The following is a 27924-nucleotide window of genomic DNA, read 5'->3' as shown; positions in this document are numbered from 1 at the left end:
TGTGCCACGCCTGCCACAGAGGTGATCAGTAAACATTCGCTAAACCGATGAAAGGGAAAGAAAGTAAAGTACTATCAGGAAAACACCCTCATAATTGTGTCTGTCCCAAAGGGCAGTGAGAGTCCTTGGTAAAGGATGCACAACTCCTTTTAGAGTCAAATTACTCGGGCAAAGGTCAGCCCCTCCTTCAGTTGAAAAGCTGGGGGCAGGGCTTAACAAGGAAGTGACTCCCTTCCCTAAGCCTCCTTCCAGCCTTAGTCCCAACCTGAAGAGGCTACACCCGGGTGGAGTCTTACATCACAAGAGCCTTCCAAAATGAGAAGCCAAGAAGACTTGGCCAAAGTTTCCTCTTAAGTTTCGTGGAGAGAGACTCAGGTATAGAAATATCTTTCCTGCCGCCTGACCCGAAGCAGGAGAAACTGCTGACAGCTTGGAGACCAGGTAATACTAGGAGACACCAGTCTTCACGTTCAGCCTTCCCAGCAGGACACAGGGGACTTCAGTCCTGGTTTTGCTAATGAGGCAATCTAACGGGGGGTTAGTAAACCTAACGTTTACGGCATTTATTTAAAAGTTCTGATCATGTAAGTCTCAGGAAGCAAAACTAAGAATCTAAAACTGAAAGCTAACATCTACTTTATTAGGGGTTTCCAGAAAAGGGAGAAGTATTTAGGTTTCCCTTTCATTTCTCCTTTGCTCCAGAAGGTTTGGGAGGGTTAAGAATACATAACTGGCCGAATCATTGTTAACATTATGCAGGTCTGTCTCATTGAGTATGTAGCAAGGTATGTGATAGTGTGACAGAAGCCCATTGAAATGCCAGCTACCTACCCCAGAGCAGAAATGGGCTGAGGACAAGAGTCCCTGGCTTTGAGCCCTGAGTACCTGTGGGCACTTGGGCACGAGATCTAGTCCCGGCAGACCCCCTAGAGACTTCCTTGAGTACAGGGCGCAGGTGAAATGGGGAATACCCCCCCCCAGGAGGCTCCCTCCTGAGTTCCCTGCCTGCTCTGTTCTATAATCATCAGAGCCTGAGTCTTTGTGTTTCATTAATAAGACCTGAGGCTCTCTCTGTTTAGCTTCTATTGTAGGAATTTAACACGTTTTACCTCATTCCTCATTTTCACCCTTAGGATTAAAAACCACAGGGGAGGAGGGATGAAGACACCATAAGGTGAAGTTCAGGGAAGGAAGGGGAAGGGTGGACCGCCTCTGAAGGGCGTAAGGGGGCAGAGGGTGCAGAAGGAGAGGCCCAAGGCAACCGGACAAAACTCAGCTCAAAATCTGGCCTGGGAACATCCCTCTGGGATGAGTGTCCTCACCCATGTCTTACACTCAGGCCTTGTCTGTGTGTCCAGAGTGATGGAAGTCAGCTCTCTGGCAGAGCCTGTTGCTAAGGGGTCCTTCACGCCTCTCCCCCCCAGGGACAGGCCGGAGCAGAGTTCCGTCCAGGGCAGAGTTCCGTCCAGCTTCCTGGGGCCCTGGTGGCCACAGCCTCTGTGCATGCATGAGGGCTGTTTGCTCCGTGACCTGCCACAGGAAGGGAAGGAAAATCTAACCTCGACCAATGAATCCAGAACTAGAAAAATCCCTAAAGTGTGTCCTGTGATCTTGGAAGTCAGATGCTGCTCTGCAGGCCAAGCAGTGCTGCTCTGCGGTGCTCCCAGGAGACTAGCCACCAGGGACTCCGAGGACTTTGGCCATTTAGGGGGCTGGGGGGAAGAAACCCTTCGAGAGGGAAGAGAGGCCAACAAAAGACACTGTGAAACCTTGCTTTCGGGGAGTAGGTCTGTGAGAGTTTGCTGTAGATACGCTAGAGGGTAAGTAAATACTGGATCCAAAGGGTAGGGCTGTGTGCAGAGTCACTGAATTACAATGAGCCTCACAGGGCTTATTCCGGGGCTAATTTTCCACTCCAGGCTCTGAACCTACATTCTGGGGCCTCACCTAGGGCTTCATTTCCATCAACATAAGCATAAAACTTACCTGTATGTTTCCATTAACCCAGAAGTTGGGCTGCTTCTACTTTGAACCCGAACAGCTGAGAGCAGAAGGGCTGCAGTGGTAATAAAGTAACTCACTGCTGCTTCAAAATAAGACTTCATTATCAATTTAACAGCTCTCCCGTCATTCCCAGTGAGGATGAGTAGGAAAAACACCCTACGCTTGTCAAGTGCCTTGAAAGTGTCTGAACTCATCCTTTGACGCAGCTGCAAGCGCTCGCCGGGGCTGGTCAAGGTCCCCTTGGTCCCGGGGAATGCCTGAGCACTGCCCTGCCCTCTGCTTCTCTCTCGCCCTTGGCCTTGCCTCCTGGTTGGGCCCTCAGCTCCTTTCTAGCCTGGAAGACGGCAAAAATCTCTTCTTTCACGAAATGGAAGCGCTGTGTGCTCCATCTTGACCTCTGCTTTCCCCCCTTTTCGGATGTTGCTCCTGAATCAGCAATTAGCAAACTCGTTTCTTTTTTCTCTGTTTTTTTGCTGTAAGCGGGCCTTTCACTGTTGCGGCCTCTCCCGGTGCGGAGCACAGGCTCCGGACGCGCAGGCTCAGCGGCCATGGCCCACGGGCCTAGCCGCTCCGCGGCATGTGGGATCTTCCCGGACCGGGGCACGAACCCGCGTCCCACGCATCGGCAGGCGGACTCTCAACCACTGCGCCACCAAGGAAGTCCAGCAAACTCGTTTCTTAAAGAAGTCGGACCCTTCCTCCCTCTCCAAGAGCAGCGCCCCCGCCCCCCCCCCACCCCCACAATTTTAAAGTCTTCACACTGCATTAGAAAGGTTTGGTTGGTTGGGTTGCCTTAAACTGACACGGTTTCTTCGGAGCGTAGTCCTATGGCTGGGAGAGGGCTCCCCCGCTACCAATGCAACGGCTCCTCGAGGACCCGCGGGTACCTCCTGCCTACGGGGCGCCCTGAGCTGCCCAACTCAAAAGGATGCTCAGAATTAAAACCCACCTTAAACGCCCTCCTGGCGCTGCTCTCGGACTAGGTTCAGCCACTTCCGCGCCGCCTCGGCGGCGCCCGAGTCCCGACCGCGTGTCCCGCTCTTTCTCTCGCGTGACTTAGGTTGCTCAGGCTCCACCCTCGGTCCACTTTCCTCGCTTCCAAGAACCTGAGGTCTCAGTTTTTCTAAGCAGCACCTTTTATTCACCGAGTTGCCAGGTTTGCATAAAAATACAAGAGGCCCTGGCCCTGTTCGGTATGAATTTCAGATAAACAACAGATACTGTGTTTTAGTGTAAGCATGTCCCATACAATACTTGGGACACACTTACACTAAAAAATTATTTGTTATTTACCTGACATTCAAATTGACTAGCTCTCCCATATTTCATCTGGCAGCTCTATATCATGTTTCTTTCATTCATCAAATATTTCCCGAGAGCTTATCAGGTGTCAGGCATTATATGAGGTGCTGGGAAAGCCAGCCAAGTCCCAGGCTTCATATCTTACAAGTATGTATACTTTATGCACACACACCCATACACACATACTCTCTCTCTCTCTCACCCTCTCTCTCTCTCTTTCTCTCTCTCTCTCTCTCTATATATATATCAAGTGTGAATGTTGTGCTAAACCAAATATTTGCATGTCATTAGTTTTCTTAATTGCTGCTTTTGATGAATTTTCTTTTATAAACATATTAAACCTTACAAGAAAGGCTACCTATTAAGATAGTTGTGTTTTTTTGGGGCTGTGCTGCAGGATGGCATGCGGGATCTTAGTTCCCCAACCAGGGATCAACCCGCGCCCCCTGCAGTGGAGGCGCGCAGTACCACTGGAATACCAGATTAAGTCCCCCATTTTTTTTTTTTTTTTTTTGTAGTACGCGGGCCTCTCACTGTTGTGGCCTCTCCAGTTGCGGAGCACAGGCTCCGGACGCGCAGGCCCAGTGGCCATGGCTCACAGGACCAGCCGCTCCGCGGCATGTGGGACCTTCCCGGACCGGGGCACGAACCCGCGTCCCCTGCATCGGCAGGCGGACTCTCAACCACTGCGCCACCAGGGAAGCCCAGAAGTCCCCTATTTTAATGAATAAAGACGCTAATATTTACTGAGCATTTAACATCTACCATGCACTACTTTAAGTGATTTACACGTGCTAATTTTTTTTGCCCACATACCTATGTGATGGGGGAGGGGTTGTTTTATGGGTTTTTAAAAAAATTTTTATTGAGGTATAGTTGATGTATAATATTACATAAGCTTCAGATGTATAACATAGTTATTCACAATTTTTAAAGGTCATACTCCAGTTATAGTTATTATAAAATACTGGCTATGTTCCCTGTGCTGTACAATATATCCTTGTAGCTTATTTATTTTATACCTAATAGTTTGCACCTCTTAATCCCCTACCCCAATCTTGCCCCTTCCCCTTTTCCCCTCCCCACTGGTAGCCACTAGTTTCTTCTCTATATTTGTGAGTCTGTTCCTTTTTTGTTATATTCATTAGTTTGTTGCATTTTTAAGATTCCACATATAAGTGGTATCATACACTATTTGTCTTTCTCTGACTTATTTCACTTAGTATAATATCCTCCATGCTGTTGCAAATGGCCAAATTTAATCCTTTTTTATGACTGAGTAGTATTCCAGTGTGTGTGTGTGTGTGTGTGTGTGTGGTATGTGTAGTACACATACATTTACGTAGTACACATACATTTATCCATTCATCTGTTGATGGACACTTAGTTTGCTTCCATATCTTGGCAATTGTAAATAATGCTGCTATGAACATTGTGGTGCATGTATCTTTTTGAATTAGTGTTTTCGGTTTTTTCAGATATATACCCAGCAAGGCAATTGCTGGGTCATATGGTAGATCTATTTTTAGTTTTTTGAGAAACCTCCATACTGTTTTCCACAGTGGCTGCACCAATTTACATTCACACCAACAGTGTATGAGAGTTCCCTTTTCTTTTCTCACCAACTTATGTTATTTGTAGACTTTTTGAAGATAGCCACTCTGACAGGTAAGAGGTCATATCTCATTGTGGTTTTGATTTGCATTTCTCTGATGATAACGATGTTGAGCATATTTTCCTGTGCCCGTTGGCCATCTGTATTTCTTCTTTGGAAAAATGTCTATTCAGGTCTTCTGTCCACTTTTTAATTGGGTTGTTTGTTTTTTTGATATTGAGTTGAAATGAGCTGTTAATTCTGTATGGGACTCTCTGCACTTCCTGGACTAGGATGTCTGTTTCCTTTCCCAGAGTAGGGAAGTTTTCAGCTATTATACCTTCAAATACTTTCTCAGCCCCTTTCTCTCTCTCTTCTCCATCTGGGACCCCTATAATGAAAATACTTGTGTGCTTGATGCTATCCCAGAGGTCTCCTGAACGGTCCTCATTTCTTTTCATTCTTTTTTCTTTTCTTCTGTTCAGCATCAGTGATTTCCACTACTCTGTCTTCCAGCTCGCTGATCCATTCCTCTGTATCATCTAGTCTACTGTTGGGTCCTTCTAGTGTATTTTTCATTTCAATTATTGTCTTCTTCATCTCTGTTTGGGTCTTTATATTTTCTCTTTGTTAAAAACTTCTAACTTTTCACTCTCCATTCATTCTTCTCCCAAGTTCTTTAATCATCTTTATGATCACTACCCTGAACTCTTTCTTGGGTAGATTGCCTGTCTCCACGTCACTTGGTTCTTCTGGGACCTTATCATTCCTTTGTTTGGAAAATGTTCCTCTGTTGCCTCAGTTTGCCTAACTTGCTGTTTTTATTTCTCTGTATCTGGTAGGTTGGTTACATTTCCTGGTCTTGGAGAAGTGGCCTTGTGAAGGAGACGTCCTCCACATCCCATCAGTGCACTCCCTTTTCATTACTAGAGCTATATGCTCCAGGGGTGCCCCCTGTGTGGGTTGCATGGGCCCTTCTGTTGTGTGGGATGACTACTGTGGGTGGTCTTGTAGGCTTGGTTGGCCCCTGGTCCAGTTGGATGCCAGGCCCTACCTTGTTTGGAGGCTGCCAGCTGCTGGTTGGCGGGGCCAGGTCACAAGGTGGCTGACTGCAGAACCCCAGGGTGGGGAGGGGGCAGGGCTAAGGCTGAATTACTGGAGGATGGAGTCAGGGTCCAGGAGACCCTGGGGCTATTGCCTTCCCATTGGTGGGTGAAACAATGTCCTGGGGCTAGTGCCGGCCTACTGGTAGGCAGAGTCAAGTCCTGGGGTCTGGTTGTAGGGCCCAGGGCTCCTAGACCTGGTGGATGGGCCCAGTTCCTGACACAGTTGGCTGCAGGGTCCGGGGTGTCCCAAAGCTTGCATTGGCCTGTTAGTGGGTAGGGCCAGGGCCCTGCTAGTTCCAGGGCTGGTGCTGGCCTGCTAGTGGGTGGGGTGTGTCCACAGGTTGCAAGGCTGTGGTTGTGTTGTGGCTGGTGTCTGCCCACTGGCGGGTGAGGCTGGTCCTGAGGTTAGAGCAGGCTCGCTGGAGGATAGGGTCAGGGCCCAGGGGGTTGTGGGGTCTCTGGCTGGAGAGCCCTGGGGGTCCTGGGTCTAGTGCCTGCGCACTGGTGTATGGGGCGGGGTCCTGGGCCCTCTGGTGGGCAGGGCTGTGTCCAGGGGCAGCTGTGGACTCAGGGGGTCTTAAGGCAGCCTGTCTGCTGATGGATGGCACTGTGTGTATGCCCACTTAGTTGCTCTGCCTGAGGTGTCCCAGCCCTGGCACCTACAGGGTGCTGGGCCGCTGCGAGGCTAATCCCCAAGGCTAATAAGCTAGAGGGAGGATCCCAGAATGGGGCGGGCCAGCACCAACATCCAGATGGTAGAAGGAACTCTAAGAACGGCTGCCACCAGTGTCCATGTCCCCAGGGTGAGCGGCAGACGCCTCCTGCCTCTCCAGGAGACTCTCCAAAGTCCGTAGGTACGTCTGACCCAGGCTCCTTTCCAATGACAGCTTCTGCTCTGGGTCCCAGAGCGTGTGAGGTTTTGTGCGTGCCCTTTAAGAGCAAAGTCTCTGTGTGCCCCAGCCGCCTGGCTCTCCCGAAAGTAAGCCCCTCTGGCCTTCAAAGCCAAACGCTCTGGGGACTCATCTTCTCAGCACAGCACCCCCAGGCGGGAAGGCCCCAGACCTCTCACTCCTTTGGAGAGCCTCTGCAGCTGTAATTATTCTCCCATCTGTGGGCCACCCACCCAGGGCTACGGCACTTGACTCTATCGCAACTTTGCCCCTCCGGCTCGTTTTGCTGCGGTTCCTTCTTTCTGTCTTTAGTTGTTGAAGATCTTTCCTGGTAGGTTCATCTTGGCTGATCTCCTGCCAGAGTTGTTGTTTTGTTTTGTTTTGTTTTACCCCATTTTACAGATGAAAAAAATGAAGGCAGAAATAAATGAAGGTATGTAGCCTGTCACACAGCTAGTAAGCCGATGACCCAGGATTTGAACCAGGTTATCCGTCTCAAGTTAGACGATATGAATCGCATCTTGTAAATGGAAAAACTACACCTCGTTGGAGGCTACATGACTTGCCTCAGCCCCCTCGCCAATAAGTATGAAAAGCAGCTCTTCAACCGCCTTTTCACCCCACATGCTACACTCTCCCCATTACACCACCCGAAAACCCCTTGCAACTTCTCTAGAACAGCGTGGCCGGCCGTAAGTGGGTTTCATAAATATTTTTTTAAATCAAATACTTGTTCAAACACTTAAATGCTATTCTAAATGCTTTACAAATATTAACTCATTTAATCTTTGTAACAGAAGGAAACGTACTATTCTCATCCCCATTTTATTATTTATTTTTTAAAGATTTTTTTTTAATGTAGACCATTTTCAAAGTCTTTATTGAATTTGCTACAATATTGCTTCTGTTGTTTCTATGTTTTGGTTTTTTTGGCCACGAGGCATGTGGGATCTTAGCTCCCTGACCAGGGATCAAACCTGTACCCCCTACATTGGAAGGCGAAATCTTAACCACTGGACTGCCAGGAAAGTCCCTTCGTCCCCATTTTAAACATGAGGAAACTGAAGCCTGGAGAGTATGTCACATAACTGCTAACGGCAGAGCCAGGATTGGAACCCAGACAGTCTGTCTCAGAATAGGAAAAAGTCCACAGTTCATTGCCAAGTGCCTTTCTGCCCCAGGCATTACTGTAGGAGCTGGGCACCCAGCAGAGAAAAAATAGCACATCAACACGCCTGTCCTCCCGGCACTTACATTCCCTTGTGGAAAAGAGAATGAAGTCTAGATAAATTGGAAGACCTGGGAAGGATCCTCATGGGTGTGACTGAAACTGGGCACCAAGAGGGGAAGAATGGTTGACCTGTGAGAATGGGGCGAGGAGGGGGGCGCAGGCAGAGCGAGGTGAGGGCGCAGATCCTGAAGTGATTCCAGACAGCAGAAAGTTCCCTGCAGTGCACAATGGGCGCGTGAAATCGGGAGTAGGTGAGGGAAGGAAGATAGTCCAAGCCCCAGAATAGGACAGGCGTGTGACGAAAGGGAGGGAGGAGGATCCAGTGGCGGTGTCACCCCTCAAGCACTGCTCAGGCTTAGTTGCCCGAGGCAGGCCTGGGGGGGCTTTGGAGTCGTGCAGATATATCTGTGTGTGCAGTAGGTGTCTCAGGTTTTGCAGCCCTGCCCTTGGCCACCCTGGCAGATCACTTCTGCGCCCTCCGTCTGTACCTGATGTTCTGGCACAGCCCCTGCATCTCCCGCCTGGCATCACTTCCATCAGAACTGCTTTCTCGAGGCTTGGCCACAGAGCACTTCCTGGATGAGCAGCTTCCTATCATCCAGTGTGAGGCTCTTCCAAAAAAAGATAGGAAACAACGATAGAAACAGGAAGCATCATCGGCAGGCCTGCAGGGGATATGTCTCAGCCCTCACACCTCCTTCAAATAGTAATAGAATCAGAGGGGAAAGTTAGAGAACATTTGCTGTGAAATCAGAGGACCAAAAGAATTGAGAGACTTGCCCAAGCACTTTGCAAGTTATAAACTGAGCCAACCCTGGACCATCGGCCTCCAGGCACACAGTCAAATTGATCTGAACCACGTCACAATGCCTCAAACCCCGTCTGCGGTCACTGTCCCAATTCTTTTATTTTTTTTTGAATTTTGCCCTTTTTTTTTTTACATTTAATTAATTATTTATTTTTGGCTGTGCTGGGTCTTCGTTTCTGTGCGTGGGCTTTCTCTAGTGTGGCGAGCGGGGGCCACTCCTCATCGCGGTGTGCGGGCCTCTCACTATCACAGCCTCTCTTGTTGCGGAGCACAGGCTCCAGACACACAGGCTCAGTAATTGTGGCTCACGGGCCTAGTTGCTCCGCGGCATGTGGGATCTTCCCAGACCAGGGCTCTAACCCGTGTCCCCTGCATTGGCAGGCAGATTCTCAACCACTGCGCCACCAGGGAAGCCCCCAATTCTTTATCAGTTGGTCATGGTGTGAGAGGGGACAGTGGAAAGAAAAGGAGAGACATGCCAGCCGATCCCATTAATATCACTACAGCTATTTATTATCACACCAGCTCACATGCCAAAAAACACTCTTAAAGTTGGACCATTAAGGGAAGGGTCCATGATTAAGAGCCACATCAAGGACAGAGTCAGAGGGCCTGGGATGACAGTTGTACTAAAAAAAAAAAATAGCTACCGTTTTTGAGCCAGGTTCTGTGTTGAGGTTTCTCATGCATTACATTGTACCCTCACAATACCCCTGCAAGATGACTATTATTATTTTCAATTTACCTGAAGGAAGCTCAGGTTCAGAGAGGTGAAGTAACTTGCCCCAGGTCACACAGCTAGTCGGTGGTATGGCCAGAATTTGAACTCAGGACTGTTAGACTGAGAAGCCCAAGCTGGTTTCCAGCACACGCACTGTCTGTGAAATTTTAATCCAATGACGGTTGGTAGATCTGGGCTCTCTGGCATCTGGGACAAAAAGGAAATCATAGTCCTTAAGATACAACCAAAGAAAGCAAAGTAGATCAGAAAGAAATGATTTCCTAGCAGACAACCATTTAAGGAATTATTTCATGAGAGCTTAAATTGAACACAATCAGTTAATTACATCTATCTGGTTATTCATATGGAAATAAAGATGAAACTTCCATCCCCATCATTTTAGTGCTTGTATTGATCTTTCTAAAACATGTCTGTGGTCACATCATTCTCCCGCTCCAGACTTTGAAAAGCTCTCCATTGCTTCCATCAGTGTGCTTCAAACTTGTAAAAAAAAAAAAAAAAAAAAGCAGGATTTTTTTCTTCAGATAAAATCTTACATGGAATGCTAAATACGGCAAGGAATAGAAGCAAACCTTTCCAAGCTAAATCAGCGAGTAAAGGAAGAATGGAGAGAGGCCAGGGAGGGCCAGGGACCCCAGACAGCTCCCTCCCCTGAGCTGGCCTCTCCCCTTGCCCAGCTACCCTCTCCCAAGAAGACTTTTTTTTTTTTTTTTGCGGTACGCGGGCCTCTCACTGTTGTGGCCTCTCACGTTGCCGAGCACAGGCTCTGGACACGCAGGCTCACGGGCCCAGCCGCTCCGCGGCATGTGGGATCTTCCCGGACCGGGGCACGTACCCGTGTCCCCTGCGTCGGCAAGCGGACTTTCAACCACTGCGCCACCAGGGAAGCCCCCAAGAAGACTTTTAACTGCCCTCCACAGTCTAGGGCCCCTTCTGAAATGTACTGATCTACCGACATGAGAAAATGCAAAGCTTTCAGCCTGACCTTCCAAGGCCCTGATCGCCTGGCCCTGACTGCCACTTCCCCGTGGTCCTTCCACACCCCTATAGCCCCAGCTCTCCACAAAGCACAGGCTTATGCGCCACCAGATCTCTTTCCACTCTTCAAACACATCCTAAATTCACCCAGAGCCTGCCCTCTGCCCAGCCTGTTCTAAGGCCCAGTAGCCAGCCACCCATCCAAACACTTTCTTTCCTTCAAGGAGCCTGCACTCGCCCCCCCGTTCACAGCTGTCTTTCCTCCCCACCTCCCGCGCTGGCTCCTGCATCTCTGTTCGAGCTCCTAGCTCGCCCTCTTTGTCTGGAGTTATCTATGTACAAGTCTCATCTCTGTAAGACTGAACTTTCAGAACAAACCTTGGCTTTTCCAACTCTGATGACCCCCTGCCCCCAGCACAAAGAGAATAGGTACTGAATAAATGCTTACTGAGTTTCACCCCATCTCTCCCGACCTACAAAGAGTAGGTGGCTCCCAGGTAGATGGACGCGTGTGGACTTTGTCGTTGCAGCCCTGCCATGTGCACCAGTAGCGCCTGCGACCTGGAGGAGATCCCCCTGGATGATGATGACCCAGACAGCATGGAATTCAAAATCCTGGAGTTCTATGTCAAACACCACGTCTTCAAGAACACCTCTGCTGTCTTCTCACGAAAGCTCCCGAGAACAAGAAGTTTGTCCCAGAAAGGACCAGAGAGTTGGCAGGCAAAGAAAGCATGGACACAGGGACCGTGGACTTGCAGAAATTCCCAATCCACGGAGAAGGCCATAAACGTTGGCAAGAAAAAGTCGTCTTGGAGAACACTCTTTGGAGTAGCAGAGAAGGAGGAGGACTCTCAGAGCTCACCTCTGGATATCCGTTTTGAGCTGCAAAGTCCGGTGGGACCTCAGAGTGGTCCTCACGGTCGGCAGTGGCCGAGGTCCCTCTCCAATGTGGAACAGCGCTTAGAGCGTGAAGGTAGGCTTTCGGGGATTCTTCCTCCCCCGCAGCCATGTGTTTCCCTTCTTTGTGCGCCCGGGGGTTCACCTCCTCCCAGCTGGTAATGGGGCCTTAGGCAAGGCACTCTTTGAACCTCAGCTTCCCAACCTATTAATACTCAATTCTAATTTCCCTGCTTTTCTCAAGACTGAAAAGAAAGGAAGAGGATAGCCGTGAAGGGTGACGGGACTGGTTTTCTGGCTCCACCGTCTATAAACTTCCTGCCCAAATCCCTAACCCTCAGTGCCAGAGACCCATATAAGAGAAATAGCCCCAGCCGGGCTCAGGCTGCTCTTCCTCCTGAGGGAAGCCAACTCCCGTCTCTGGGCCTCTGTGTTTCCATCTGTACAATGGCCTCTGAAGTGGATGGAAAGATCAGATAGCTGTACACAAAAATACTTTTCAAAGTACAAGCCACTCAAAAAACCACCAAGAAGAATTTTGACAAAATCTTCCTTCAGTGGTACAAAACACGTTGTATCGAACAAAACATTTTCATGAAAGGCTTTATCAGAATCGCCCTTCATCCACAAACCCTGGCATAACCATCTTCCTCCCCTCCAACAATACCTTGTGCCCAATGCCCAGATTTTAAAAGAAACCCCCCTCCTGCTGGGCTGATTGGCCCGTGTAACTTGTCAATAATTAGTCAACAGGTGGCAGTAATGTCTCAATTTTTAAACATTGTGATGGCTGGCTTACTTGGAGAATCACCCCCGCACAATGACAGCTTTAGATCATTCACTGTGATCAAGGAAACTTCCACTTCCTATCAGACTTATAGAATCTTAGGAGAGGGGAAGTTAGGGTCGCGATTACCTGGGGGAACTCCTCCTTCCCCCAGGGGTACAGCAGGCTTCTTCTACTGCGGGTGGTATCTGAGCTCTGGAGCAAACACAACAGTTTGGAGGGACCTCAATAGGCTTTTCTGCTTGTCCTGTTCTTTGGAGTTTGCCAGGAAACGGAAGATTTTACAGACTTTAACCTTCTGGCTTTCCTGAGAAAAATGACGTTCTGTATTTCAATATTACTGAAGTGTCATGTCACCTTTCTTATTTTCTAAAATTTCCATATCTCTGTGTAGATATATAGATATCCCTACAAATGTAGAAACGGTTACTTCCTAAAGAGGCGTAGCTTTAAGGATTTAAGCACAGTTGTTCCTCCCTTCTCACCTTCCTCTCTCCTTGCTTTCTTGTTTAGTTAATTATGTGGGTAGTTAGTTGGTTTTATGTTGGGTGTGACCCCAGAGGGACTCATGTTCTATTTCTATTCTGCCACATGTAAATCAGAGCTCAGCAGTTGGTGTCCTGTTTTTTGTTTTTTTTTTTACATCTTTATGGGGGTATAATTGCTTTACAATGGTGTGTTAGTTTCTGCTTTATAACAAAGTGAATCAGTTATACATATACATATGTTCCCATATGTCTTCCCTCTTGCATCTCCCTCCCTCCCACCCTCCCAATCCCACCCCTCCAGGCTGTCACAAAGCACCGAGCCAATATCCCTGTGCCATGCGGCTGCTTCCCACTAGCTATCTACCTTATTACGTTTGTTAGTGTGTATATGTCCATGACTCTCTCTCACCCTGTCACAGCTCACCCTTCCCCCCCCCCCCGGGTTCTTTTAACTGAAGGTCGCAATTTAGCCTGTGCTGCCATTTCCAGGACTCAGACACCAGGTTGGAGTGAGAACGATGAGGTTATGTCCCAAGACCAAAGTCTCATAGTAAGAGACCTTGGAATGTAGAAAAATGAATGTCAATACCAATTTTAGTAACACCAACCCGAGTTTTTGTGTGAATCTTTTTTTCTCCACAGCTATGACTCGCTACAACTTCAATAACATAGAGATTATTTTTCTCTCCCATAGAAGAAAACCACAGTTTGGCAGCCCAGGCTTGATCTACCAGTTCCACAATCTTTAAGCATTCCTATTCTGCCATCCCTCAGCTAGTTGCTTCCAACCTCAGTCACCTTAAAACCCAAGGTGGCTGTTGGGATTCCAGCCATCATGTCTACATTCCAAGCAGGAAGAAAGAGGAAGCAAGGGAAGGACAAAAGGGTATCTCCTTCCTAGATAATGCAGCTCCCTTTCAGAGAGCTTTCTTAAAACTGTACCCAGCTTCTTACATCTCAGTGGCTACTCCTTACTGCAGACGAGGCTGGGAAATGTAGTGCTGTCAGCTTCCCCTGGCATCTCAGGGATCTGTTACTAAGGAAGAAAAAGAAAGTGGATACTGGGTAGGAAATAGCAGTCTCGACCATAAGGAATTCTCTCACAAACGCCCTGCCTCTTCTAAAACAAATGCCTCAAGCCAAATGCCTCCCCCATCCCGCTCTCCTGCTCTCCTTAATCGCACAGTGAGCCCCCAGAATAAACTCAGAAGGATGGGCAGCCTTTCTGTTCTCTCTCCACACCCACCCAATGTTCCCTTGCCTATCAGATGGGACCAACTCTGATGAGAAGGGAATTTTTTTTTCCAGTTTTTTAAATTAAGGTATTGGAATGGGAATCTTAACTAGAGCTAATTCATCTGAGTCAAAATGAGGTTTGCTGATAGTTTTTCCTGCATGTATTTCACCTGCATCCCTCCAGTCCGCAGAGACAGATACACATACACAGGTTAGTCAGCTTGGGTACCTCCACGTCTGCTGGGGGCCTTGTGATTGCCCTGCCACGTGGCGGGGGCTGGGGGCTGGGGAGCGACAACCTTGGGGGCCCTCACCTGCCTCCTTTGAGGGCAAGGTGGGCGCAGTGTGACTTCCGTGGAAGAGAGCGTGTTAATCACCCTGCAGGCCGCACAAGGTTGCAGAGAGGAAAGCACGTGGAAGCTTTCCTCTCCCGTCTCCTGCGGACACAAGGGAAGGCTCCCACCGGTTTTGGGATCCAGCCTCTTGCCACCTCCTTCCGTGGGTGGCCAGCATTCACGAGCAAGCCGGTTGGACTGCAGTAAGGTGATTTAAAAGTGGAAAGTACTTGTGGTTGGGTTATTAAAATGGGAAGGAAAAGCGTTGATCCTTCTCCTTGACCTCTCCAATTTTTCTCTCTCTCTAACCCACTCCTGATCTGTTTCTGAACCCTATGGATGGAGCATCATGAAAAATGTAGCTTTTTAAGGAAGCCATTATGCCTTTTTTTAAAGGAAGGCATTGTGGACAAAGTGTCAGTTGCCATGGCCTTTCAGTGAATGCCCTGGGGGGGTGAAGGGAAAGCACCAGGGCGCCATGTGCATGTGACGGGCGAGTCCAGGGAGAGAGGTTCAGGAACCACCTTGGCAGCTCCGTAGGAGGTCAAACCCTGCCTTGCATGTGACACAATCCCTCCCCGGACCCAGGCCTTGCCTCTCTTATCTATCCTGATTGACAAGGTCCGGGTGTTCCCCTGGGCACACCAACCTTCTGGCCAAAACCCCACTCTGTCACTTTCGTCAAGTCTTATGAATTAAATACTGTTGTTCTTAAACACTGCATGATACGACCGCTCCGTGTCAAAGGCAGAACTTGTACGAGCTTCTGAAAGTTAAGAACTTAGTGATGGGTTAACAAAGTCAATTTTACTCCCAAGTAACTCAGCAGTACCGCCTGCCCTCCCAATCCGGCCCCATCCCCTACCAGGGGCAAAGTCGACCTGTCCTTCACAGGCTATGACATTCAGGGGGCCAGTGCCATTTAAACCTTCATGTCCCCAAATGCTTTACCCTCTAGTTGCCTGTGCAAATTCATGGCATAAGGCTTTTCCTGGATTATAAACTCTTGAAGGTCATGGCTTAGACTTTATGCATCCTTGTTTACCTATCAGCACTTTTCGCATGTTTCCCACTATACGTGGAGGAGAGAGAAGACAAGTGACCATGCAAGCAAGGGCAGTTCAGTGTTCACTTGATAATGAGTCATGAATATGGCCTGAGAGCAGGGATATTTCTCTCTCCTCCGTGACAACCCCGAAAGGCTTGTCACACTGCTGAATGCCCTCCTATGTGCATAGGGGCCAGCTCTCCAAGATATAAAGGATGTCCAAAAAAAAAAAGAATAAAAATAAAAGCATAATGAGCATTCCCTCAAGCAAAGAACTAAGCACTCCCTTTTGTGTTTCCTCCCTTGCAAAGGGGCAAGGGGACCCTAATTTTGCAAGGCTTCAGAAAGAGGGTGCAGAGGGGCAATTGTTTCGAGGTGGCAATCACTCCTCTGTGAACTCCTCCTCCGTCCCAGCCTCTGCCAGGCAACTGCCAGTGATTTCTGAAGAATGGACTCCCCTCCACGCACACTCCCGGCCGCTTCCTTTCGCTCCAGGCTGGTGTTTTCATTTCGGGCAACTGTGCATACCGATCAGCTAGACGAAGTTCTGGGAAGGGCCTGTCGGCACCATTTTGTCTTGTTTCAGCCGTGGACCCCAAGGTTGTTTCCATTGCCAACCGAGTCGCTGAAATCGTTTATTCCTGGCCGCCACCAGAAGCGCTCCACAGCCAGGGAGGAAGCGTCAAGTCCAGAACGATTGTGACACACCAGGGTCTCCAGCACCAGGGCTTCCAGCCTACAGCTGCAGGTGGGAAGAGTGTGTGCGGTGGGTTGCCTGTCTGCCATGCAGAGGTCTACAGCATTTATGTACTTACACAGCTCAGGGCTCTGCAACTTAGGAATCTCTGCTAAGCTGGCCTCAGGGCACGACAGCAACACGCTGGAGGCACTGACCTTCTTTAGCTTGAGAGACCAGCCCAAGCCAAGGCGAGTATGCCAGCAGCTGGAAGCAACAGGCCAAACTCACTGCTAAGTCCAAAGGAAAGTCTCCTACTGAGGGGCAGGAGGAAGCCTGCACTCAACCTTGTCCACAGGGGGAAATGCAAGTTAGATTTCATCACGTTAGCCATGGCCAGGGACCAGTGTACTCGAGCAAGTGCACAGGGTATAGTTGGAGCATCGCCCGGGGATTTATGATATTGCCTTGGGCTCCTGTGAAAAAGCAGGGGGTTGTCAGGTACCAGGTCTGGGGCAAAACGTGAAGCAGAACTGAGAAGTAGTGATCAGACTGGGTCAGTTGTCACCAAACTATACCAATAGGTAGGACTGTGGATCGCATCCGACTTGCAGGAATTCTAGAGTTGAGGGAAGCAGGACCAAGTGCCACAGGAAGAGAAGTTCAGTCTGGCCATTCCCTCATTAATGACTATCCTGCCCGTGGTTCTCGTTCCCAAACTCCAGTGATGATGAGGGTCCTAGCTGGCCCCTGAGTTTGCAGTACGCCAAAACAGAAGGCAAAAGATTGCTCTGCAAAGGTGGTGGTGTCTCCCAAGCTCAGAAGCAAAGTGCTGAGTTTGTCCACCCTGTGCTGTGCTGCTGGGACCACAAACTACCAAAGGGGCTTAGAGAGTGAGGCGCTGGGAAAGGAGGACCCTTCTGACAGCAAAAAACAGTGTTCCAACTTTATTGCTATCTCATGTGTGCCTGGGCCTCGTAAAGCAATACCCCTAAACCAAGCAAAAGCTCAGGCTCTCATCCTTTGCGCTCATGAGAAATTCAGGCTGCTGTTCTAGCAACTTCCCTGGAGAGAGGCGGCAGCGTCAGATTAAAAACTACACGTGGGCGGTGGAAGCATGCAGTCCTTCTTTTCCCAGGTGACTTGGGTCTCAGACTTCCTACCACCTTGCCCTTCACTCGACCCTGTGGGATGTATTTCCTGGCCTCTCCTCCCCTCTCCCTCTGGGACAAACATGAGGACTCCATGACATCAGAGACTGCGCCATAAGGAAAAAGGGCCGTCTCTGTTTGGATTCCGCTCTATAGCAACGACCGTTTTCCTAATGTTGCATGTTAGCACATTTTGAGACGAGAAAAATCAGACTCCACCTTCCCTGTTCCAACACACACACCAACTGGGGCCACCTCTCTCTCTGTCTGCCATGTTAGCCTTTGGGGTGGGAGACCTTATTCATTTTATTTACTTATACTCCACCTTGTTGTAAAGACACAGCACACAAAGTACACATTTTAGTAAGATAAATCAAATTTGAAAGATACTGTAAAAAGAAAACAGTAGGAAAACAGGTGGGTTTAGGAATGAGTTTAATTCCCCAAATGCAGGAAGACTATACCCCCCCCCCCCCTTAGGAGGCCACAGTTCGGCTCTACAGTTCCTAGCAGCTAACACAAAGGCGTGAGATGATCCAGTAGGGGTTTATGGTGTCTATATGGAAAAAGCACCATATGCTCAGGACAAACCCAAAGACCGAGAGAAACTGCTCCTAAATATCTTTAGAGATAAGCTCATGTATCTTCAACAACATTTTTACAGTAAATAAAGTGATGAGTTTCACGGTGAGAACTGTGGGAGTGCTGGGGGAAGAAAGAGAGGAAAGGAGGGGACTGTGGGAAAGGGTGTCTGGAATGGTTTGGGCCTGATCAGAAGAGGCAAGGTAAGATTTACTTTGCTGAGAATTATGAAGGGCATGTCTTCCTCAATCCCTAACCAGGCTACAAGCATTGTCCCTGGAAACATTTAAGATTGTTTTTTCTTAAAAGAAATAACTGGAATTTTCCCCTGGCAGACGGAAAAGACCAGATAATAGCCAGAATCGTGGAGCTGCTGAAATATTCGGGGGATCAGTTGGAAAGAGAGGTAGGGAGCTTCTCGAACTAACGAGTTTTCTTTCTGCGTCCGCGCGCTGGTACCCAAGGATGGAACTGTACTGCTGCTTGTGCTCCTTTGCAAAGTTCTGGTTTCCACTTAGTCCTGAATTTTATTTCCCTTGGACTCAAAACTCTTCGTGCTGGCAGCATCTCAAAAATGAATCACTTTGGAAAACATAAGTAAACCTTCTGGAGCCTCCTTGGAATTTTTGGAAATGAAAAAAGTAACTTTGTTTTTGCAGGAAAAAGACACCAATAAATTAAAATTTGCTGAATAGAATTATGAATCTAGTTCCCCATGTAACTGATCCTCAGGGAAGTTTAGACTCTTGCATTTGCCCTGCAGCCTGGATATCTGTGTCCCACAGCTGCTCCAAGTCTGGAGTCTTGTCTGAAATCTCCCCCTAGAAAGGCCGGACTGTTCTCTCTCAGCAATTCGGCCAGGGGGCAGGTTAGTGTTAACTCGGAGAACTTGGAGTTTCCTGCCATTTAGAAGTTGAGACCAGTTCTTCCCATCAGGAACGTGTAGGAGTTACCTTCAGGTAAAGAGGTAGTGAGCAGGCCCCCCTGTAGTCAGGGCTTCTCAAGGGATCTTGTCCGTGTCTGCCGCCCACTGACGGCTGCATGGTCGCCAGCATCTGTGCATCAGGGGCTGGCCTGTGGACCCATTCCTTTGTTTGGCCAGGATCCATGGGGAGGAGTCAGGTCTGTGGGGACTCTGCAGGAGGGGGAAACAGCACTCACTGGCTAGCCAGCCAGCCCAGTCTCAGCATGCTCTGTGGCTCCTCGACACCTTTGTCACAGGTGTGCCCAGAGGATGGTGACCAGGACAGGGAAGGGCAGGTGAGGTGGTGCAGAATGAGAAACACTGAGGAAACACGGAGGACCAAAGAAAAGAGAAGGGGGTCTGGGAGCTTCAGGGCCACAGTACGGGGTGGACAGGGGTGCAGAGGAAGCAGAAAACAGAAGAGGGCACATGGTTTTAAGGACACCCCTGTGTTTCTCCAGAACTAACATTGATAGGAGTTACAGGGCAATTGATTTCTCCCCACTTTAAGAATGAACTTTCTAGCACTCAGTGCTGTCCATCGAAGCCAAGGGCTGCCTTGTGAAGAAATCATCTTCCTGTCTCTAGAAGAATTCCAAGTAGATGCCACTAACCAGCCCACAGTTCAGTACTTGAACGAGGAAGGATCTGACAGGTGTGCTCAAGGATTCCTTACAGCTCGAAGTTGCTGTGGCTCTCCTTCCTGGCCTCCCCCCGGGGCCGGGACTTGGCAGTAGGTCTGGGAGGCCAGGGACGGGGGCGTGGTATGAAGGTTGACCCTTCTGGTTATGAAGAGAGATGCTTTCCTTTTCACCCCACAAATTACCACTTTAAAAACCTCACTTTGCCTGATGCACTCTCTTGATGATTTGGGGGCAATCATTTACATTACTTATGTAGAAAACATGGTGGTGGTTCTCTTTATGTGGTTCTCCAGTAGAGGACTCTGGTGGGAACACACAGAAGCTCTACTCGTGCTCTGTGGGTGTTAAGTTCCCCACAGAATGGGACAGTGACGAGGAGGAGGGGACCTGCCATGTCTGCAGAGTGTCTGCAAAGCCACTCATCCCCGAGGGCACTTGTGGGCTCCTCCCACACCTCCCTGAGATGCCAGAAAGCCAGGTGCAACCCCAAGGGGCAGGGGGGCAGAGTGGGTACCTGTGGAAGGGGTTTCCTTCTGGCGTTTCATTCTTTTACTGTGCTGGCATGGTCCTGGATTCCAGCCGCCCGCTGGAGGTTTCGAGTCTACCTTCTTCCACTGGGTCATGACTAAGAGGAGTCCATTCTTGGTGTCGAGGATGTTCCTGCTTCAGATTTATAATTCAAATAGGCCCCTGTGTCTCCTGGAAGTTGGGAGGAGGTGGGCTGGGCTCAGATAAAGGACACGGCTCCACTAAAAATCTTTATGTCGCATCTGACTCATCCCCAGAATACCCCTTTTAGAAACCATCTTGGTTGAAAACCTGCTCAGCTTATCATTCCTCAAGGACAGAACTAGTTGATTTTCAAATAAACATATAGTCCCTGATCATTGAGAAATTTCTGTTTTCACATGACAACCATCACTTTACAGACATTGCCAGGAAGGCCTTAGATGAGGATGATGTATGCTTGATGACACAAGCCCTGATTTTTCACAAGCAGAGGCAGGGACTTCCCTGGTGGTCCAGTGGTTAGGACTCTACATTTCCACTGCAGGGGGCACGGGTTCGATCCCTGGTCGGGGAACCAAGATCCTGCATGCCTTGCGGCACGGCCAAAGAAAAGCATCTCGCATCTTGAAGCATCCTGGACAAATGCTAACACTGAGAGCACTTTCCACCATGTTGAGCACAACATGTTTTACTCAATTACCCTGTAGTACAGGTACTGTCATCCCAGTATAGAGATGACAAAACTGAAACCGAGAGGTTAAGTTCTTCAAGACTGCACAGCTAGTAAGAGGTGTAGCAGGAGGAGTTGAGCCCGAAGACAGTGATTTCCAGGCTTCAGATTCTGCCCATTACACAACCTCTAACAGAGCACTTTGCACTGGGTCACAACCGTCAGTAGACTGTGAGCCCTTTGAGTGAGGGGCTGAGTCTTAATGGTCCACAGTACCACCTGCTGGGTACTCAGCACTCAGGAAACATCTGCTGAATGTCGAATGAATGGGCTGTTCAGTTTGTATTTGTCCCCATGAAAGAAATTCACAGAGAAGGTCCATGCCCAATCCGGTCCTGCAGGACATGGCACCACGATTGAGACCAGAATTGAGGGTTTTCCATTGGGTGTTTCAGTTGCCCAGTGTCGAGTGGGAGAGTTTGCCTGCCCGGGCCAGGCTGCTGTACTGACTGCTTCTCCTCTTGCACACAGTTGAAGAGAGACAAGGCTTTGATGAACAGCTTCCAGGGCGGGCTGTCCTACTCTGTTTTCAAGACCATCACAGACCAGTTCCTAAGGGGTGTGGACACCAGGGGAGAATCAGAGGTCAAAGCTCAGGGCTTTAAGGCTGCTCTTGCAATAGACGTCACGGCCAAGCTCACAAGCATCGACAGCCATCCCATGAACAGGGTGCTGGGCTTTGGAACCAAGTACCTGAAGGAGAACTTCTCGCCCTGGGTCCAGCAGCACGGTGGCTGGGTAAGTGCATCCTATTTAAAAATAAATCTTCCCAGAACTCAGAGGAGATGGGATGGAAAGGGGTTTTTTGGGTTTGTTTTTTTTAAGTGAAGGGAACACATCTTTGAAGTGGTTCTCATGGGTTTTGGACACTTGAGTGGCAAGAGATTTATTCCATTGATGGGAACATATTTTTTAGTGATTATCTTATCAATAAATATTTACTGAGCTCCCAAAGGGTATGTGGGGTATGTGTGTGGGGGGAGAGGGACTGGTCGGATATAACAGGAAATGAAGAGATGTTGATATAAAATGTTTAGATAGACATAATTTCTGTTTTCACAAATTTTGCAGGCAGCGGAAGTCTAGCAGTGAGAAAAGGACAGGCACATAGTTCCTTATTCTCTCAGATGCTGATGGGGTGTGGGTGTAATTCTCACGCAGAGGTTCAGGACTTATGACATTTTGCCATTGTTGCTTGGACCCAGCCATTTTGACAGGGACATTTTGATAACTGAAGCAGTTAAATTTTCATCTATTTTTAATTACCTGCTATCAGGCAAAACAGACCTCTCTACCCTGATTCCTCACCTCAACCCCTCTCCCATCCTTTTCCCTTGAGATTTCCTTAAAACTGCCACGTTCAAATGGCCTCGTAACAGTAACCTTTTCAAAATGCTTTACCCCATCCAGAGCTCTAAATCTCAATACAGTTAAGTGCCCTACGTACGAACGAGTTCTGCTCTGAGAGTGTGTTCGTAAGTCCAACAAAGTTAGCCTAGGTACCCAGCTAACACAATCGGCTATATAGTACTGTACTGTAATAGGTTTATAATACTTTTCACACAAATAATACATGACACAAGAAATCAAGAAAGCATTTTGAATCTTACAGTACAGTACCTTGAAAAGTACAGTAACACAGTATAACAGCTGGCATACAGGGGCTGGCGTCCAGTGAACAGGCAAGAAGAGTCACTGACTGGAGGAGGGAGAGGAGGTGGAGCTGAAGGATCCTCAGCGATAGGAGACGGAGGGCAGCTGCACTTTCACTCATGCCCAACATTGACGGCACAGGTTCTGGTTCCTTGCTGGAACCAGATGCCCGTTTGCATCTTTGAAAGTTCGCAACTTGAAGGTTCGTGTGTAGGGGACTTACTGTAGGCCTAGGGCATTTTTGTCTGTTCAAGCCCTTCTTAGGAGGACATACATTATCATTAGTCCTCTTTCCACGAGAGTGGCCCAGGGGCCAGGAGGCTTGAGTCCGCTCTGGACATGGCCCTGGGGCCTCCAAACAGGCTTAGTGTCTTGGCTGCCAGACGGAAAGTACAGCTGATCATGCCTAAGGGGCTGAAGTGTCCGCCATGGTCTCCAGTGGCTACCCATTAAGCAACCCAGACTTCTGTTCTTTCCTATTTTCCACTTTTGCACCAGATATGATAGCCCTTAAGTGGCTAATCTGAACAAGGCTCTTAGGTATTCTAAATTCAAGCTGCCTTAACTCACGCTAAGAAGAGGACAGAATCCTCAACATCGCTTCAGCTTTAACTGCCCTTCCTTCCAGGACCCCCTCAAGTCCCTCTTCTGCCCCAGAACCCTTCCGGACTACTCCGGCTCAAGACTCTTACCAGCCTCTGACCTTTTACAACACTTCACGTTTGCATTATGATTATATACAGGAAATTACCATCATTGTTGGTCTAGTTAATATATTTTTCCAGCGAGGTTATAAGTATCAATTGGGCTTACAGGCCCATTCTCAAAAGTCTATTTAGTTAATTAATGTAGCTGAAACGCCAAAAGTGTTCTATGAAAAACGGCGTTTCTACACCAAAAGCAGAAGCGACAAAAGAAAAAATAAATTGGACTACATTAAAATTAAAAATATTTCTGCTTCAAAGGATACCATCAAGAAGGTAAAGAGAAAACCCAGAGAATGGGAAAAAATATTTGCAAATTATATATCTGATAAGGGACTTGTATTCAGAATATGTAATAAATTCTTACAACTCAACAATAAAAGACAAAAAACCCCGCAATTTTTTTAAATGGGCAAAATCGATTTGAATAGACATTTCTTCAAAGAAGATATACAAATGGCCAATGAGCACATGAAAAGATCCTTGCTTGCCATCTTCATTTCTACATTAGGGAAACGCAAATCAAAACCACAATGAGATACCCACTAGCATGGCTAAAATAAAAAAGACAAGTGTCAGTGAGGATGTGGAGAAATCTGAATCCTTATACATTGCTGGTTGCACTCTAAAATGGTCAAGCCCCTTTGGAAAACAACTTGGCAGTTCCCCAAAAGGTCTATACCCAAGAAAACTGAAAACAAGTGTTCACATAAAAACTTGTACATGAATGTTCATAGCAGCATCATTAGTCATAATGGCCCAAAACTGGAAACAACGAAGAAGTTTATCCATGATGAATAATGAATGGAAAAACCAAATATGGAATATCCATACAGTAGAATAATATTTAGCCATAAAAAGGAATGAAGTATGGAAAGGTGGATGAACCTTGAAAACATCATGCACAGTGAAAGAAGTCAGACAGAAGGGCCATATATTGTATGATTCCATTTATATGAAATGTCCAGAATAGACAAATTCATAGAGACAGTGGTTTCCTAGGGCTTTGGGGAGAGAGAACGGGGTGTGACTGCTGACGGACACAGAGGTTCTTTTTGTGGTGATGAAAATGTTCTAAAATCAGATAGAAGTGATGGCTGCACAACTTCATGAACATACTAAAAGCCACTGAATTATATACTTTAAGAGGTGAGTTTTAGGTATGTTCAAAAAAATCTGTTATGAAAAACAGTGGTTCTGGGCTTCCCTGGTGGCGCAGTGGTTGAGAGTCCGCCTGCCGATGCAGGGGACGCAGTTCGTGCCCCGGTCCGGGAGGATCCCACATGCCGCGAAGCGGCTGGGCCTGTGAGCCATGGCCACTGAGCCTGCGCGTCCAGAGCGTGTGCTCCGCAGCAGGAGAGGCCACAACAGTGAGAGGCCCGCGTACCGCGAAATACAAAACAAAACAATGGTTCTAATTCTAGTAAGCAAATAAAAAGAGGAAAGAAAAAAGAATATAAAAAGTTTTATTAGTTCTTAATTTGGTTGCTAGTGCTAGAGAGAAAAACAGTTCCAATCAGAGAAAACAGATGATTTTTAGGGGGTAGAAATAATAAAGGGAATTTTCAAAGGCTTTAGAATTTTGTGGCACTAGTTCTTTAGCACTTGTATTTTCAATTCAAAATGTATTAGTTTACTTTTCCAGGTCATCATAAATCTTAATCTTAAGTCTTGGCCACAGTTAGGTTTAATTTGGAGCACGTAGCTAGAAATTAGGAGAGGGAAGAAAAAGAATAAGAGGGAAAGGACTAATTTTTTCCAAAGTTGCAGAGACAGAGTTGCAAAAAATAAAGGATGCTGCTGAAAGAATATTTACGAGTTGATACGAACTATGAAAGTGTGGAGGCGGGTGGCTCAGTCTCCCTGAACAGGAAAGAGATGAATCTGGGTGGCAAGCCTTCCATTGCCCCAGGGATGTTAGTGGCTCTCTGGAGTGTCCTTGTAGTGTGGTGCAGAAGGAGAAAAACTATTCCTAGGCACACGTTTTCCAGGAGCTCAGGGTTCCTAATTATCTTAGTCATCCACATTTCATAGAAGTGCATCTTATCTTCCCAACGGAACTGCAAATCTGTGAGGGCAGAATTATGTATTTCATGCCCCTTTTTCTCTCTCATAGTTTCCATTACTTTTACATAAGTCATAGATGTTCAGCCAATACTTGTAGAATAATGAGTCGATCAAATGAATGAATAGCGACTCTATCCACAAAGCATGCCAAACAAGCCACCATTTGATTTTAATTTATTCCTTGGCCTTTTTGCTTCACTTGAAGCACCATTCACATCGTTACCCCGTGGTCCTGGCAATCTCACCCCTTCTACAGCACTTTGAAAGAAGAGGTTTGCCACCTCCATAGTCATCAACCTTTCAGTATCTACTCTTTCGAATTTAACCATACAATCAAAGACTTTTCCCATCTAGCCAGTTAGCCCTGGGTGTGTAACGTAAGTCCTTAGCTGATAAAGTTTTCCTTTCAGGCATACCAAGGATGCCAGTCACCTTTCCAAACCCTCCCCCAACCTTAACATGGTCTCCAAGCCTTGGGTGATGCCTGGGATAAGAAAGCATATGTTTTCACTTCAACAGTGAATCAAACTTGGAATTTTAAGAATCTATTTCTCTTTTTCCCCCCCTCTAGGAAAAAGTACTTGGGATATCACATGAAGAAGTAGACTGAAACATCAGAGGATTTGTAATCTGGAATACTCATGGTCCAACTCTGGTCTTGCGTACATCCGTCTTAGCACAGACTATGGGAGAAAACAAAAATGGACAAGGCAGATGGACCATCAAAATCTGCAAAACCATTATTCCTGCAAATCAAGAGGCATCAGGAGAGGCCTTGAAATCTCCGGCTCATAGAATCTAGTAGCATGGCCCTCGGCATCCATGTTTTCAGGTCTCCATTGAGTGTGTAAGGAAGTCTCGAAAGGCAAGTGGTAATTTTCCATTCAAATGCTTAGAACAGAAGCCATCACCCTGCCTCTGCCGGCCACTTTAGTGAAAGTGTGTGACAGATGTTTGTTGACCTCATGAAGGTGAAATGATAAACGGTGCATTTGCTTACTCTTTGGTTTCCAGTACTACTTATTTTTCAAACTTCACTGGAGATGGCCCGATAATGACATTGTTTCAAGCCTACCTTTAGGCCCATGTGGCTGTTCGTGTTGGTAGACAGAGCTCAGAGACTCCTGAGTTTACTGCTGTAGCCTGGGGAGAGACTGCCGTATCTGCTTTTATTCCCGCCCCCCCGGTACGTGGGCTTCTCACTGTTGTGGCCTCTCCCGGCTCTGGACGCGCAGGCTCAGCGGCCATGGCTCACGGGCCCAGCTGCTCCGAGGCATGTGGGATCCTCCCAGACCGGGGCACGAACCCGTGTCCCCTGCATCGGCAGGTGGACTCTCAACCACTGTGCCACCAGGGAAGCCCCGTATCTGCTTTTTGACTCACTTCTCTTGGAGAATTCTTTGGCAGTTTGAAAAACTTCCATTTGGCAGAAAACGACTATTCCTATCACCCTCAACTATCTCAGTGACCCCACCTCTACTTCTCGAGGTTTCTAGGCCTTTGTTATTTTTTGCGGTAATGATTAGCGGTTGGTAAAATAAATATGCGGAAAGATAACTGTCAAAAGGGTATGTTTATGGTTAAAATAAACAGTAAGTAAGAGAATACGATTTCTGTGAGGATCATATAAGTTAATTTATATCAAGCGCTTAGAACAGTGCTTGGTATTTAGTGCTGTATTCACTTATGTCCACTATTATGTGCTGCCCTCAGCTAAGCTGAAAACTTCCTTTGCTTTCAAAGCAGTCACTGATAGTTTTTCTGAAATTGATACTGTTCAGAATGAGGCTTTTTAGTAAGTGAAGTATGTTCCATAGTGGGTGTTTAAGACACAAAACAATTTTTAAAAATACTGTCAAATTAGAGTCTTACAAATTTCTGGCTCCCTAGCGCCCAGCACGTAGTCTGATGTAAAGTAGGAGTTTAACAGACCTTTGATGAACAAATAAATGAATGAGTTTATCAGACATATTTTCAGCTTCAAGGGAAGATTGGCGCTATCTATGATCACATGCTTCACTACTCTACTCTGGACTAAAATGAGTTATTCTCTTGTACCTTCTTCCCCCTACAGTGAAACTCACAAATTTTAGGGCTAAAGGAGTTTCCTTTTACAGATGGAGACACTAGAGACCACCTCCTCTCCATTCCAAGCTATTTGCAGTTCCCCAAATGTATTATGTAACCTTGTACCTCTGAGCCTCATAACATTTTCCCCACTTGGACTATTCTTATCTGTCGGTCCTCTTTCCCCCGTTTTCCCTAATCCAACTAATTCTAGCCCATTTTTGCAAATCCATTCCTTCATTTTCTCCAGGAAGCATTTGCTAACCCTCCCTGGGCCACCATCAGACTATATTTGGATGCCTTTCCTCATAAGGATGTTCCATATCACCCTGTATAGAGACATTATACCTAATCCATTGTATCATAAAAATGAGTCTTTTGCACTGGATTATAAATTACTTTGTAAACAACTGTTATGTCTAATTTAACTTTGTATACCTAATGCCTGGCATATTTTTAGTGCACATTTGCAGAATCACACCCTAGCCTCACTGCTATAACCTGTAAATCAGTAAGGTTGGAGCATGGCCCAAGGTATGTGTAGTTTTAACAAGCTCTCCAAGTGTTCCAATATCATCTGCAGCTTCTAGCCAAGATGAAGTACTAGTAACCGAATTTAATCTCCTGCTAAAAACAACTGAAAAACAGATGAAATATATATATAAAAAACCCAGTTATCAACACATTGTGCATCAGGTAATGAAGGACTTGGTCCCTGAGAGATGAG

At 47.4% G+C, this 27924-nt stretch overlaps 1 protein-coding gene across 1 annotated transcript; it reads left to right on the top strand.

Annotated features, from left to right (window-relative positions):
• The first annotated feature begins 265 nt into the window (after positions 1–265).
• BCL2L14 (BCL2 like 14) lies at positions 266–27690 on the top strand. Its single transcript, XM_030841363.3, has 6 exons — positions 266–441; positions 11186–11631; positions 16036–16197; positions 18194–18264; positions 21178–21444; positions 25702–27690. The coding sequence occupies exons 2-6, from the start codon at positions 11193–11195 to the stop codon at positions 25738–25740; spliced, it is 978 nt and encodes a 325-aa protein (XP_030697223.1). The 5' UTR covers positions 266–441; positions 11186–11192; the 3' UTR covers positions 25741–27690.
• Positions 27691–27924: the final 234 nt, after the last annotated feature.

The sequence above is a fragment of the Globicephala melas genome, chromosome 10 (genome assembly GCF_963455315.2).
Source record: "Globicephala melas chromosome 10, mGloMel1.2, whole genome shotgun sequence".
Classification (NCBI taxonomy): domain Eukaryota; kingdom Metazoa; phylum Chordata; class Mammalia; order Artiodactyla; family Delphinidae; genus Globicephala; species Globicephala melas.
Note: the sequence above shows the minus strand (reverse complement) of the source record. Positions and strands in the feature narration are given on the sequence as shown.

What these genes read in the sequence shown, in the direction of transcription:
- BCL2L14 (XM_030841363.3), top strand. Translation starts at nt 11,193, where the DNA reads ATGTGCACCAGTAGCGCCTGCGACCTGGAGGAGATCCCCCTGGATGAT. An exon ending in ACAGCGCTTAGAGCGTGAAG is followed by an intron (nt 11,632 to 16,035) that starts GTAGGCTTTCGG and finishes GTCTTGTTTCAG; the next exon opens with CCGTGGACCCCAAGGTTGTT. An exon ending in GGGATCAGTTGGAAAGAGAG is followed by an intron (nt 18,265 to 21,177) that starts GTAGGGAGCTTC and finishes TCTTGCACACAG; the next exon opens with TTGAAGAGAGACAAGGCTTT.